General features: G+C 43.1%; 1 protein-coding gene across 7 annotated transcripts in view; it reads left to right on the forward strand.

The window, feature by feature from the left end:
- The window catches only part of SULF2 (sulfatase 2), a 273848-nt gene that overhangs the window by 252095 nt on the left and 6528 nt on the right, over positions 1-15225 (forward strand). For all 7 annotated transcript variants that reach the window (XM_083508022.1, XM_083508024.1, XM_083508021.1 and 4 more), the window contains 5 exons: positions 981-1188; positions 8999-9242; positions 10614-10710; positions 13291-13385; positions 14830-14889. In XM_083508022.1, the coding sequence (XP_083364148.1) occupies positions 981-1188; positions 8999-9242; positions 10614-10710; positions 13291-13385; positions 14830-14889 (704 nt within the window). The remainder of the gene's footprint in view (positions 1-980; positions 1189-8998; positions 9243-10613; positions 10711-13290; positions 13386-14829; positions 14890-15225) is intronic.

Raw genomic sequence — 15225 nt, forward strand, 5'->3', positions numbered from 1 at the left:
CAGTGGATGTTGCTTTTGAGTAAACATGCATAATATTGCACAAGACAATCTTCAGTGTTGCATTTTGATGAGTTGGTTAAACCTGGACATGCAACATTATTTTTAGTCTTTGGAAAATTGATAAAATGTCCTCTTATTTATGTATTGCTATCTCAAAGTTTCGTAATGGTGAGGTAGGAGAGCTAAAAGTAATGCCAATATATTTCATATCTGGCAACCAATGTGCCCCTCCGCTTTCAGATACAGTGGTAATTCGTTGTGGAGGTCCGTTCTTAACCTGAAACTGTTCTTAACCTGAGGTACCACTTTAGCTAATGGGGCCTCCCGCTACCGCCACACGATTTCTGTTCTCATCCTGAAGCAAAGTTCTTAACCCGAGGTACTATTTCTGGGTTAGCAGAGTCTGTAACCAGTACATCTGTAACCTGAAGCATCTGTAACCCGAGGTACCACTGTAGCTCATTTACCAGAATTAATGTATTTAGTGTTAAGTCTAGAAATGTATACTTCAGGCATAGGCAACCTTCGGCCCTCCAGATGTTTTGGACTACAATTCCCATCATCCCTGACCACTGGTCCTGTTAGCTAGGGATCATGGGAGTAGTAAGCCAAAACATCTGGAGGCCTAAAGGTTGCCTATGCCTGGTATACTTGATTCTGACCCAACTAAGCCTCTGGTAAATGAACCACCATAGCCACTGGAGGGCCGTGAAAATTTGTGTCCCTGGCTTTTTAGACTCATCTATCCATGCACTATCTGAAAGCAAAGGGGGCGCATTGATTGCCAAATGTGACACACACACACCCCGTAGCTCTTCTACACCACTAACATGTTTCTGCCAAATTAACATCTGCTATGGGACAGATAATTGTGATTTGATCTTCTGAGAATACTGCCAACCAACTTTGAATGTCCAAAGTATGTAGAAGAACATTTGCCTCTATCATGCCATTTTGGGAACATTTCCCTCCCGTTTCAGAAATGGCAGTGCATGGAAGATGCCAGCGGGAGGCTCAAGCTGCACAAATGCAAAGGGATGGCCAGCCTTACAGCTCCAGGAAGCAGCAAAGGTGTCTCCAACCTCATGCCCAAGTACTACAGCAGGAACAGTGAGGACTGCAACTGCGAGGAGAACGAATACAAGCTGAGCCCCATCAGGCGGCGAAAGAAGCTCTTCTCCAAGAAGAGTAAGTAAATGGTCAAGCTTCTTGTCTCTTTGCGTGGTGGAGAAAAACCTGACATGAATAATTAAACTACACACACACACAGTCGTACCTTGGTTTTCAAACAGCTTAGTTCTCGAACGTTTTGGCTCCCAAACGCCACAAACCCAGAAGTGACTGTTCTGGTTTGCGAACTATTTTTGGAAGCCAAACATCCGACTGGCTGCAGGAGCTTCCTGTGGCCAATCAGAAGCCATGCTTTGGTTTCCGAACGTTGTGGAAGTCGAATGGACTTCTGGAATGGATTACGTTCAACTTCCATGGTACGACTGGGTGGGCGTAGGGGTGTGAGTATCCATTCAAATCCCATATTTTAAAATAAAATGCTTAAGGTAGCTTATGACATATTGAAAAATCAGAAATGACATCTCAGCAATAAGTTACAGATAGGTAGCCGTGTTGGTCTGCCATAGTCAAAATAAAAAAATTCCTTCCAGTAGCACCTTAAAGACCAACTAAGTTAGTTCTTGGTATGAGCTTTCGTGTGCATGCACACTTCTTCAGATACTATCTGAAGAAGTGTGCATGCACACGAAAGCTCATACCAAGAACTAACTTAGTTGGTCTTTAAGGTGCTACTGGAAGGAATTTTTTTATCTCAGCAATAAGAAATATTACAAGTTAAAATGGAAGAATACAAATGCAATGGAACTTAAACTTGACTGGCCAAGACCCTGCCCAGAAAGGGAAGGTCTTTGCAAAATTGCCGAAGGCCATCAAAACTGGAAGGGGTGGCAAGAAGAGCCTCATTGAACAGGGAGTTGCACAACGAAGTGCAGCCACTGAGAAGGTCCAATGTCTTTACCAGCTGCACCTGTGCTGCCAAGGAGAAGCCATTTGGTAGGCAGGCTTGCATGGAAGGAGAAAGTCCTTTAGGTATCCTAGCTCAGAATTGTTCATGCACTTCAAATACCTATGTGAACCTTGCTTAGCTTTTAAAACCATATTTCAAATTTACATGCCTGTTATGTATATACTGTGTGTTTATTTGAAAGGCTTTACCCAAACTTCCCATCAAATTCAAGACACCTTACAGTAACCAAAACACAGTATGACATTCAGAACAAACTAAAGTTAAAACCCAATAGGAAAGAAAAGTATGATCAGATAAGTATGAAAGAGCGTGGGATAATTTCCAAGCATTTGCCAAGCTTTAAATAAAATTAAAGAAAACCCCGGAGTTAATTAGAAGCCCAACGTTACTTCTGGGCTATGACGAGCACAACTGAGGTCACACCCAAATGCTTGTTGTGCCTGCTTCAAAAGTAGCAGTGCAGCAGCTGGCAGGCTGCACAAAAGCTGACTTGGGGATCTACTTTGCAGGCTGCACAGGTCATTCTAGTCCTGTGAGGTCAAGTTCCTTTTGAGCAACAGAATAATAGCCTTCCAAGTGCAGCTGTGTATCAAAGAGGTAACAAGTGACGGCACCCAAAGCTACATGGGTAGAAATGGTTTATTCCTCTGGTACTGTTTCCACCAACATGGAGATCATCCTAGCTGTGCCTGACATGGCCCAACTCTCATTCAGGAAGGTCTGTAGCACGGAGCCTGTTCTTTGTGAATGGGCTCACTGCGCTATTTAGAATCGTGCATGATCAAGAGCCTTAAAGCAGTTCCCTCTTTCAGATCTCTTCAGCTAATGTGCAGAAGGCAGGACTGGCAAGGGACACGATGCCAGGGTACTTGTCCCCACTTTCCCCTCTGTGTGCTAATGGGAGAGCAAGCAAGTAGACCTTGGGTGTTACGGCATCATTAATTACGTTGGGTGGACTTGCTCGTTCTCAAAGCTGCTTGCTTGTAATATTTTCTTCTCGAGTTGAACAACAGGTGCCGCTGTTGACATTGAACCAGAGTTGCCTCCCAAACAGAATGACTTTCCTTGACAAAGCCATGGTGCTTTTTTGACATAGCCTATTCCGTAGGCTCTCCTTTTAAACTTGAGTCAGGTTAATATCTATATTTGAAGTGCATAGTCTAATTATAGATTAAAAGAGCCAAAACAGCAGCTCAGAATTATTATTCGTCTGTAAAGTTTCCTTCGCCTCGCTCCACAAATGCAGAGCCTTAATTATTCAGCAGATTAGGCTTTCTCGGTAATGACCTGGCACAAGCTTCAAACAGGGAGTTTAAATTGATTTTCTTCCTTTATATTTGCCTTGCAAGCTGATTAGTAACTACTAAGCTAATTTTTAGGTGAATAAAATCATTGGTTCTCAGGTGAAATCGCCAGCTACTGCTTGGAATTTGTGGCACTACAGATAATCTTTAAATAATGCTTGAGCTGTAGTTCAATTAACTAGTTCTTGAACAAAGACGCCCTGGAACAGTGAGCACAGTTGCATGGACTCACTAGCGACTTCTGGAGAATCAGGAGGCACTTAATTTGACAAAGTTACGCTTAAAGTGGGGGGCACACTATACCGAAAAAGTTACACTTAAGTGGGGCAGAATATCATCACTTATGGTACTTTACGCAGATCAAGCATAGGCAAATAATTTATTGGAACCTTTCCATATCCTCGCAACAACCCCGTTAACTGTGTGGTTATCTCAGTTTACAGGTGTCAGAAACCCAAGTGCCTTTCCAAACAATATTTCGTTCATGCAGTAAATGCACAGTAGTTCATTGGTTTGTCGTACAACAAGGAGGGTTAATATTTTCAGCCCCGAAAGCCTCATTCGAGATTGGCCAACTCTTGGAGGGCGACATGTTAACAGCCCGTTACTGCTCCTTTAGCACACACACATTTGCCAGATATGCACACCACATAGTCATACCTGCAGAAACACAGCAGCAGGACAGCAGGACACCATGGGACATGTTTTTATCTTATTTTTAATTGGATTGTTTCTGCTACCTGGTTGTGGCTGCTTAAGGAGGGCAGGATAGAAATTTAATAACAAGAATAATAGTGGCCAGATTTATTTATTTTTAAAAACAAACTACTGCCAACAGCAAATTGTTGTTGTTGTTGTTGTTGTTGTTGTTGTTGTGTTTTGGGGGGCAGAGGTTTTGCGGACCACAAACTTTTTCTAGTTCCAGGAACGTTGGGCTTTTCATCAGTTTAAGAAAGCTTAAACTAGCTTCAAGAGAACAGTCAGCACTGCTGACTATTTGATTGGGTGGTTAATTAATTATTGACTAATGCTTAGTCAAATTAATGTGATTTGGAATAATAACATATGGAAGTAATTTTTCCTCTTTGGAGGGAACTATGATGTTTCAATATTTACTGAGAATAAGTTATGCTGAAGGCATGAGGTATGGCTGACTTGTGCTAATATGTTAATTTTTGCGGTGTGTGGAAGACCTGTTTTTTAATTTAGTTATTTTTAAAAATAAAATATACGGTTCTGAAGTGTTCACTGCTTGATCCAACCTAGTCATTCAGTGGTAAGAAATGGGACGGCTCTTCCATTGTTCACCAGAAATTCAAGCCTTTCTGCTTTATGCAGAAAGAATGTTGTGGGGGAAATCCTAGGATAAGGAAACTGTGGGATTCATTTCAGTCCCTCTGTTTTTTCCTGAGAGAACCATCATTTACCCATGTTCTGAGATACAAGCAATTGCCTTGGCAGGTGCATTCTAGTAATCAGGTGTGAAGGATGAGTACTTAAAGAACAGTTAATAGCAACCTGAATGCTGATCATGCTTGTGCCAGATGCAAAGTTTATCTTTTACTTATAAAGTATTGCCTCCTTTTCCACTGCAATTATTGTAATTATTCCAGGTGTTGTTGCTGGAATCTCTTCACACAACACAGAAACAACAGCTCATCTCCCTGTTTTGCTACTACACTATTGGCTTGTGAGGGAGTCAACCTAATGCAGGTGTCGGGAACCTTTGGCCCTCCAGGTGTACCTGGAATATCAGTGCCCATCATCCTATGCCACTTGCCGTGCTTTCTAGAGCTGATGGATGTTACAGTTCAGCAACATCTGGAAAACCAGAGGTTCCCCACAGATGACCAGATGACTGTGTGTGTGTGTGTGTGTGTGTGTGTGTGTAAAAGACAGAGAAAGAAAGAAATACATTGGCTCCTGGATCTAAAAAGGGACCCAAAAGCCAGTTGGATTTACCAACTAGCCAGTGTGGTGTAGTGGTTAAGAGCGGTAGTCTTGTAATCTGGGTAACCGGGTTCGCGTCCCCGCTCCTCCACATGCAGCTGCTGGGTGACCTAGGGCTAGTCACACTTCTTTGAATTCTCTCAGCCCCACTCACCTCACAGAGTCTTTGTTGTGGGGGAGGAAGGGAAAGGAGAATGTTAGCCGCTTTGAGACTCCTTAAAGGTAAAGGTAAAGGTAAAGGTACCCCTGACTATTAGGTCCAGTCGTGGCCGACTCTGGGGTTGTGGCACTCATCTCGCTTTATTGACTGAGGGAGCCGGCATACAGCTTCCAGGTCATGTGGCCAGCATGACTAAGCCACTTCTGGCAAACCAGAGCAGCGCACGGAAACGCCGTTTACCTTTCTGCCGGAGCGGTACCTATTTATCTACTTGCACTTTGACGTGCTTTCGAACTGCTAGGTTGGCAGGAGGGGGGACCGAGCAACGGGAGCTCACCCTGTCACGGGGATTCGAACCACCGATCTTCTGATCGGCAAGCCCTAGGCTCTGTGGTTTAACCCACAGCACCACCTACGTGCCTTAGGGTAGTGATAAAGCGGGATATCAAATCCAAACTCTTCTTCTTCTTCTAGCTTAGATATAGGCATTCATAGTGGTTTGAAGCTGAAAACGAAGCCATCATTTAAATATATATATATTCAAATACTCTCTCCTCCATTCAACTTGCACAAATATTTACACGTGTATCTCCCATTGGTTGTTGGATTTTTTTTTAAAATAACATTTTGTTCAGTATTGGCATATTTGGAAGAAAAGAAAAGTTGGGAGCTCATGCATACAGAGAAGGTGGTCAACAACAAAAGGAAGTTGGTTCTTGCTAAGAAAGCCTCCCTTTGTTTCTTGTAACTATTTGGGTGTAGCTCCTTGGGACTTCCTCTATGTATTGAAAAGGAAGGGAGTTCCCACATTTTAGTCAAATGTTCCATAAATTAGAACCTATTTCTCCCCCTTGAGCTATGATTCACCTGGCTGAACCTCAGGTGGAAAGCCTGAGTCCCAGGTGGTGAAAAAGCTCGAGTGAACTCATCAGCTCAGTGTGCTGAAAACAGTGCGAAATGATGATTCAGTGTGAGGAGTAATTAGGACAAGGGTTGAAATAATTGCGATAATAAGTACTTCAGATATAAATTTGTGTTTATGTAGCATTTCTCATATACTCCCTTCAGTAGGCCTTGGCATAATCCTTAAAGGTAGGTCAGTATTATTATTATTAGTAGTAGTAGTAGTAGTAGTAGTAGTATCTCAGTGCTGCTGATAAAGGGAGGGTGACGGAGACTGGGAAAGAGTAGCTTGTGTAAAGCCATCTGGCGAGAGTCAAATTAAACGTTACTAAAAATGAGAGGGGCCAACACTGAAAAGGTATGTCAAACTTTTCTCTCTACCTTCGTAATGTCCAATATACTGGGTTACTCCAGCCACTCTGGTGTCATTTTGCTATGCCTTTCCCCCTAAAACAGGGGTAGGCAACCTAAGGCCCGGGGGCCAGATGCAGCCCAATTGCCTTCTCAATCCAGCTCGCGGACAGTCCAGGAATCATCGGTGTTTTTACATGGGTAGAATGTGTCCTTTTACTTAAAATGCATCTCTGGGTTATTTGTGGGGCATAGGAATTTGATCATTTCGCCCCCCCCCCAAAAAAAATAGTGCAGCCCAGCACATGGTCTGAGGAATGGTGGACCGGCCCCCTGCTGAAAAAGGTTGCTGATCCCTGCCCTAAAACAATGCCAGCAACAGCTATTGATCAGGAGTGTGACCACAGCAAACTTCATCATACTGACACAACCCACTGGTTCATCTTTAGACTGATTGGCAGCAGGTCTCCAGAATTTCAAACTGGTTTCTCCCAGCCCTGCCTGGAAATGCCAGGGATTGAACCTGGTATCTTCTGCATGCAAAGCAGATGGCTCTGCTATTAAACCACACAACTCTTTTGTTAAGAGAGGTAAAGCAGACACAGCCGACAGTGCAAGGGTAGCCCAGCAGTATTCAAGCCTGCTGAGTTGATGGGGTTTTCTGTGCCCAAAGAGCTTTTGCAGCCCAGACTATGCAGAGCTTCACTTAGGAAGTTTGCTTGTCTGAATGGGAGAGGAAATACAAGCAGCAGAGGAATATTGAATCATGGCCCTGGACCTGGAGCTTAAAGATAGGAAGTTTAAAACCTACTTGACTTTTTAGAATGGAGTTGAAATCGAGAGAGACCAGGTAGAGAGGATAAATGAGAAAAACATGTTCTTTAACTCAGGTGTGTCTCTGATTTGTCTCCATGGGGAAAGTTAAGGATTCTGTAGCTGAGGAAATTTTAAGGAATGGCCACCAGTAACTCCCAAAAGGGTTCTTAAAGAGACAGTTGTTATTTGAAATTCTTGGGAAGTTGGCAATGGACATAATTCTCATATCTTCCTTTCAGTATTCTGGGTGTCTACTGCCACCTCGTGGTTGCAAGTAAATTATTAGACAGAAATTCTTTACAGCATTATTGCATGCAGAGAAATGAAGGTATGTTTGGCAAATCCTCACCATGATCAACATGGAAACCTATGTCCCCACTGTGGAAGGACGTGTGGATCCAGAATTTGCCTTCACAGTCACTTACAGGCACACCGTTAAGACCGTGTTCATGCAAGACTATCTTATTCGGCCATGATGGATTGCCAAGGAAGAAGACACATAGTAACATTCTGCTTTTAAAAATCCACACACACCCAATATACTACTGCTTATGCTGCTGCTGCTGCTGCTGCTGCTGCTGTTCTTCCTGCTGCTGATACTCATGTATATAACACAATTTTACAAAGCTCTTGCCCATCTTTATTTTTGCTTTCTCATGGGAACCTACTTAGGGTTTATTATTCTCAAATTGCAGGTGGGAAATGTGGCGGGCAAGAGGTTTGCTCAAGTCCTCAGGATGATTCCATAGCAAAGGTCGGACTTAACTGATTCCACTACTTTAACTAATGGACTGATACTGGTTGTGTATAAAAATGCAACTCAGAGGTTTGTCTAATCCCACACCATCAGAAAGATAATCTCAGCCTGGGAGGTCCAACAGGCATCTTGTGGGCATCTAGCCCCGGGTTTCCTAAATTTGGGTCTCCAGCTGTTTTTGGACTAAAATTCCCATCATCCTCGATCACTGGTTCTGCTAGCTAGGGATGATGGAAGTTGCAGTCCAAAAACAGCTGGAGACCCAAGTTTGAGAAACCCTGCTCTTGCCCACTAAAGCAATTGTCTGGCTTCTATCAACCCTGTCAAATGTTATTGTGGTAGGAGATAGATGAGTTTTACTTGTAAGGAAGACAACATTGTTTGCTGGAGTTGTAGGATAAGAGAGATGTTTCCATATTTCAATGTTGATTTCCATGTGATGTCCAGAGCATACCGAATGGCATGTGCCCCATAACCTTGAAGACTTCCAAAGCAATGCTGATTTTACAATAAAACCTGACCACATCTGCAGGGGCTGGTCTCTTACCTCTGGAACCAGACTGCATTCTGAAGAATAAGTATGTTCCCCAGGATCAGAGAACTTGGCCTTTTCTGACTTCACCTCTGAGTCAGTCTCCAAGCACTTTCCTGCATGTCAAACCCGCTTATGCTGTCTTAAGACAGAGAACGGCAAGCTCTGTTTTGTCCTATTTCCACAGAATACAAGGCAAGCTATATTCGGAGTCGCTCAATTCGTTCGGTGGCTGTTGAGCTTGATGGAGAGGTGTACAACTTGGATTTGGAGGATGGCTACCAGCCCGTCTTACCCAGAAATATCACTGCTAAGAATAAATATGATAAAGATGCTGAAGGAGAAGACGATGATAAGGATGTGGAGGAATACAGTGGAACAGGCAGCATTTCGGAGAATGCAGCCCCTAACTTAATAAAAGTGACACATAGGTAAGGCCTACTGAAGCATAGTTGAAATTACCATTACTGTTTCATACAGCAACAGGAGTATATGTGCCACTTTGTAGAGTGGCAAGGCCCCATCTGCACTGTGTATTTAAAGCACTATTAAACCTGCTTAAACAGAGAGCCAGTGTGGTGTAGTGATTAAGAGCGGTAGACTCGTAATCTGGGGAACCAGGTTCGCGTCTCTGCTCCTCCACATGCAGCTGCTGGGTGACCTTGGGCCAGTCACACTTCTTTGAAGTCTCTCAGCCCCACTCACCTCACAGAGTGTTTGTTGTGGGGGAGGAAGGGAAAGGAGACTGTTAGCCGCTTTGAGACTCCTTAGGGTAGTGATAAAGCAGGATATCAAATCCAAACTCTTCTTCGTCTTCTAAACAGTCATGGCTTCTCCTAAAGCATCCTGTGAAGTGTAGTTTGTTAAGAGTTCTGAGATTTGTTTGTAATTATTTTGGGGATTTCACCTATTTTCTTTTTATTAGTATGCTGCTTGGAGAACATTTTGTTCAATTTATTTATTTATTTATTTAAAAGTGAAATGCAAAATACAACACAGTGGTCAGAATTCACCTAACCAGGCCCTAAACAAGGTCTTCTGCTTGCACAATGGGGCTTCCCCCACCCCCCAAAAAATAGCTATGGGAGAGTCCCCAGAACAGAATGCAGGAGGAGGAGAGGGGGGATGGTTCCATCTGGCAAGCTGCAATGTTTGTGCTGATGGAACAAATGAAAGAGCAGGGTGTTAAATCCTACCCGCTGCTCTCATCCAAGAGAGTTTATGGGCATATTGAGGACCACATCTGTCCAATTTAACTCTCAAATCAGTTTTCAAGATGATTGGGAAATATAAGCTACTATGTAGTGGAAGCTCTATCACGAGCATTGAAATACTACAATGTATGCACATTAAGGACAACATTGTGAATTCCAAGGGCTAAAAGAATGGCTTGATCGCAGCTCCTGTTTCCAAAGTGGGGGAAGGGCTTATAAAATAGATTGTGATGCTTCTTAACACATACACATCTTAACAATGGTCAAATGCTGTATGTCACCTTTGGGGGCCATTTTGTACCCCTGCTCATGAACTTGATGCTTTCTTCTAGAGTAAGTATGTTGCATAGCTGTCAACCTTCCCTTTTTTTGCGGGAAATTCCCTTATTCCATCACCGCTTCCCGCTGCTATCCCAGATTGTTAGATCTCCCGTAGACTGTCCCCAGGACAGGTGAGGCTGCTGATCCCTTATTTTCAAGGCTGCTGATCCCTTATTTTCAAATCTGAAAGTTGACAGCTATGGTATGTTGCCTTTTCCAGTCCTTGCTCTGCTGGCCAGTCCAGTGACCTTTTCCCCCTCTTCTCAGATGTTACATCTTAGAGAACGACACCGTTCAGTGTGACACAGATCTGTACAAATCACTGCAAGCTTGGAAGGACCATAAGCTTCATATAGACCATGAGGTGAGTGGTTTTGACAGCTGCATATATACTGGCACACACGGGAAACACCACTTGAATTTGCATTCCTAGACACTAGCAAATCTTGATGCCTTAACAAAACTGGAAGGCTGCAGACCCTTATTGCATAATATCTCAGGCAGACTTGCCTGACAAGGTTGTAGGTTCCAGCCCCAGAGAATCTACCTCTTCTAAATCGTGTGCTGTCTACATTCTTTTTAACAAAGGGTGACAGTGTGATCAAAGGTATCAAGGGGAATCAGTAACTGGACAGCTGTCAGCTCTTGAGTGAGTGCTGCTTGGTCAGCTGTGAAATGTTTAGAGGCAATGGATGCTGCTGGTCTCTTGAAATGTTTGGCAGAATGAGACCAGGTGCTAAGCCTCTTCACTGTGTTAATTGATCTGTTTTCTTTTTAAGCAAATGCAGCAAATGAAGATGGATAGTATTGACAGTATATCTCCCCCCCCCCCACACACACTTTCCCATCATCTCCAGGTCAGAGGCTGCAGACAGTTTTGCCTTTGAAGGCAGAGACTGGTAGACAATCAGTAGCTCCTTCTTGCCAAGAGCAATTGTTGCTGCTATACAGAAACTCCTTTTAAATAGTTCTACATGATAGCTTTCCTCACTGTTTTGTGCATGGTGGTTTACCACTTCGCTGGAGCGTATTTTTGTAAAAGGGATGCACCGAAGGGTTTCCCTTGGTCCATGGAAGGGCTTTTGATCTGAATCATTGTCGTAGTGATTTCTGAACAATATTGACCTATATGCCTAGTGTTAGAAAATCAATGACAGCCATTTTGAAAATAGAAATAATCAACCATGGAAAATGAAAGGGAAGGTTGTATCGTGCTTAGAAATAGCACAGACACATTCAATATTATCATGCAAAAATGAGGAAACCCACCTTGTGTTTCTATTAAAAATGTTGAGAGAGTAACATCCCTATAATATAATCAGCATAAATGCCACCCCAAGAGGGTGCAGAAAAATGTATGAATGCATCCTCTTCTTTCTGATCTCCCCCCTCCTGCAGCCTTTGCATTCAGACTAAATATTTATTCTAAACCAGTGCTGTGTATTCTGCCTAGCAGTAGCTATCTAAAATATAGGAAATAAAATATTTCCTATCTCTGCAGTTTGATGTGATTAATTGGAGATCCCACAGTTCAAACAGGGACCTTACGCCCCAAAATGTGTGCTCTGCCATGTCTAGATCCAGTGTGGTGTAGTGGTTAGAGTGTCTGGGAGACCAGGGTTGTGGTCCTCACTAAACCATGAAGCACACTTGATGTCCTTGGGCCAATCACAGTCTCTCAGCCTAACATCTGCCTTACAGGGTTGTTGGGAGAATAAAATGGAGGGGAAGGCAGAACTATGTATGCCACCTTGAGCTCCTTGGAGGAAAGGTGAGATATAAATGTAATAAATAACTAACAAGAACTTGTGTAGCCCCATCACTCTGTAATGAGAGAGAGGGTACTTCTCTCATTACAACTTCAGACATGGGCATAGCCTCGTGCCTGTGTTCTTGTCTTTTTAAAACAAGGCAAAGAAAAAACATGACCATCAGCCCTCGTCTTTAAAGAGACTCCCAATCTATTCCAACATTTTCAACAAATTACTGTAAGAGCTGGTGTTAGTTTGTCTACTTAGTGCCTGACATATTGCATCTTTTCAGGATTAGGAAGGTTTCTTGCAAATAATAGAAATGCAACTCTCCCCTCCGCAGTGCAATGATGCAAGTACGATGATCTTCCTGAGGGAAAGCAATTGCCAATTCAAGCTAATAGCTAGCTAGAAATTGCTCTTATTTCTTCTGCAGTTCCAAATGTCCGTCACTTAACAGACTGAAGAATGCAGTTGTCAAGCTTGGCTTCTGGCTAGAGAGGAAAATTTGGCACAGCAGCTTAAATCTCTTGGTTTTTCAAAGAGGGGTGAAAGTGCAACAAGAGACTGAGAACCCATCTGCACTATACAATTAAAGCAGTATTCTACCACTTTAAACCAGGCATGTCCAAAGTCTGTTTCGGGGCCTAATCCGGCCCGTGTGTTAGTTAAGAAAAAGGTCAACAACTTCAGTCCTAAAAAAAGGTCAACATTGGTCGGCCCTTATACATGTTCACTGCATCAAATCAAAGTTTGGACACCTCTGGCTTTAAACAGTCGTGCCATCCCCCAAAGGATCCTGGGAACTGTAGTTTATTAATGATGCGGAGAGCTGTTAGGACTCCTCTGCTCTGCTCACAGAGCTACGTTTCCTAGTTTTCTGGGAAGAGGAGTTGAGTGTTAAAACACCAACAAGAATTATAGCTGTGTGAGAATAGGGGTCTTCTAACAGGTCTCAAACACCCATAACAAACCCAGTTCCCAGGATTCTTTGGGGAAAGCCATGTTTGTTTAAAGTGGTATCATACAGCTTTAAATGTGTAGCTCTGATGGGGCCTTATTGGGGTTGTGTTTATGAAGGTGTTAAAAGGGTGCGTGTATGTTATTGACACCAATTGGGTGAGAGGATAGTAGAAACCTAACCAATGCATCTTACAGCTTTCCCTTGTGTCCTTACTTTCTGCTGTTGCTAGATTGAAACTCTACAAAATAAAATTAAAAACCTAAGGGAGGTGAGAGGTCATTTGAAGAAGAAGCGACCAGAGGAATGTGACTGTAACAAGATAAGGTACTCTTCCACCTATACTGGATTCGCAAACCTTAAGAAGTAGTTTCTGGGGTGGTGTTATTATTAGCTTGGGCAAGTTGGCCATAGAAACTATGAGGCTGTTGGAAAGTCTTAGCAGTGCAAAGAGATGCTTCTTCTTGCCTACCATGTTCTTTGGGATTCCCACAGTAATGTTTTCCCCACCCATATCTTGAGCACCAGGCTTAGCAAATGACCTGCCTCTAAGGTTTCATTATTGCATTGCTTTGGACTATTTAAAGATGTGGGCCTTGTCGTCACAACCAGCTGATGGTACAGTGGACTTGTGCCTGGACTGTACCACTTCAGCCTACAGCTGGGCAGAATATTCCTGCTCCATAACTAACAGCAACAAAACCCATAAACAAATAAATCCCTACATTTAGAAAACGGGCGTGCCATTGGCACAGCTAGGCTAGAGCCCTTCTCCGTTACATTATTGCTTTTTGTTCAGGGGAATTGCTAGGATTGCTTGCCCTGCAGTCCGAAGTAGTAAAACCAAGAAGCAGGTTTCCTTCCTCGTCTACTGTTTCCGAAAACTAGACCTGAAGTAGCTACATGGGGGGTGGGGGTGGAGAATCTCTGCTGCTCTAGTGCTTATGTTATATTTCATTTTTGTTACTGTGTGGAAACAAAAAGTGAGAAATTCTAGAGAGCAAAAAACATGTTGAAAGGGACCAGAAAGTTTTTCGTACTTTCCATTGTACCCATCTTGTTCTTAACCAACAACAAACGTATGTAGAAAGTACAAAGCCCTCCCTTTCCATATTGGCTTTTGGTGGGAATAGTGTGCCTTGCTGGTTAGCTTAGCCGGTTAGAGCGTGGTGCTGATGACGCCAAGGTCACAGGTTTGAACCCTGTATGGGTCCATATTCCGGCATTGCAGGGGGCTGGACTACTAGATGATCCACAGGGTCCCTTTCAACTCCATTATTCCGTATTGGGGGGGGTAGGTTCTCTCTCCTCCTCCTCTGTCTCTTGCCTCTACTTCAATTCTGCTTTCCTTTTAGTGAACCTTAATGCCTTTGTTTTATATTTTAATGTTGTTTTTGTCAAGTTTCATAAGCTGCCTATAGCTTACGGGAAAGTGAAAGTATAAAAAACATAAACGGAGGAGAGATTGTTGTTATGTACTGAAGTTCTCACCCTGGGCCAGCAGGGGGATACTGTAGATAGTTCAGGTCCACATATACAAATAAGGGATTGAAAGTGACGTTCAGTGATTGGATAGTTACAGAAAGTGGTTACAGTTGCATTGGACTGGAGCTCTATATAAGCAGGCTGGCTGAACCCTTCAGTTCAGTTCTGTTCTGGCCTGTGAATAAACAAGAGCTGTTTGAAGAATCGCTGTGTCGCCTGATATGTTCACCCACAACTTAACAATCGTCTCTTAGATAATTGTACATCTGGGTTTTTTGTCTTGCAGCTTCCATACTAAGCACAAAGGGAAACTGAGGCACAAAGGTTCTGGTGTCCACCCTTTCAAGTAAGTGCAAGCAGGCATCACTAGACGAGTAGCAAAGGTGAAATGCTCCGAAATTCAGTTCTGCTGCAGTAGTTCCAAACAAAAAGCATAACCAGAAGCATAAGGAAATGATAAGGATTCAACCTCTGCCTCTAGGAGTCACATGCACATCTTGGTCATAGTTAACAATTGGTAAGGGTTGGAGGGCAAGGATTGTGGGAAGTGGGTGTGCTTCACATGCAATGTGGAAACATTTGGGATTGCAGCTATTGGTTGTGTTGTTCCAGCAAAAACAATCCACTACCTGGATTTCTGGACTGTGCCATTTCAGAGTATAGAGAAAAGTGCACTCTCTTT

The sequence above is a fragment of the Podarcis liolepis genome (assembly GCF_965112155.1).
Source record: "Podarcis liolepis genome assembly, chromosome: 6".
NCBI lineage: Eukaryota > Metazoa > Chordata > Lepidosauria > Squamata > Lacertidae > Podarcis > Podarcis liolepis.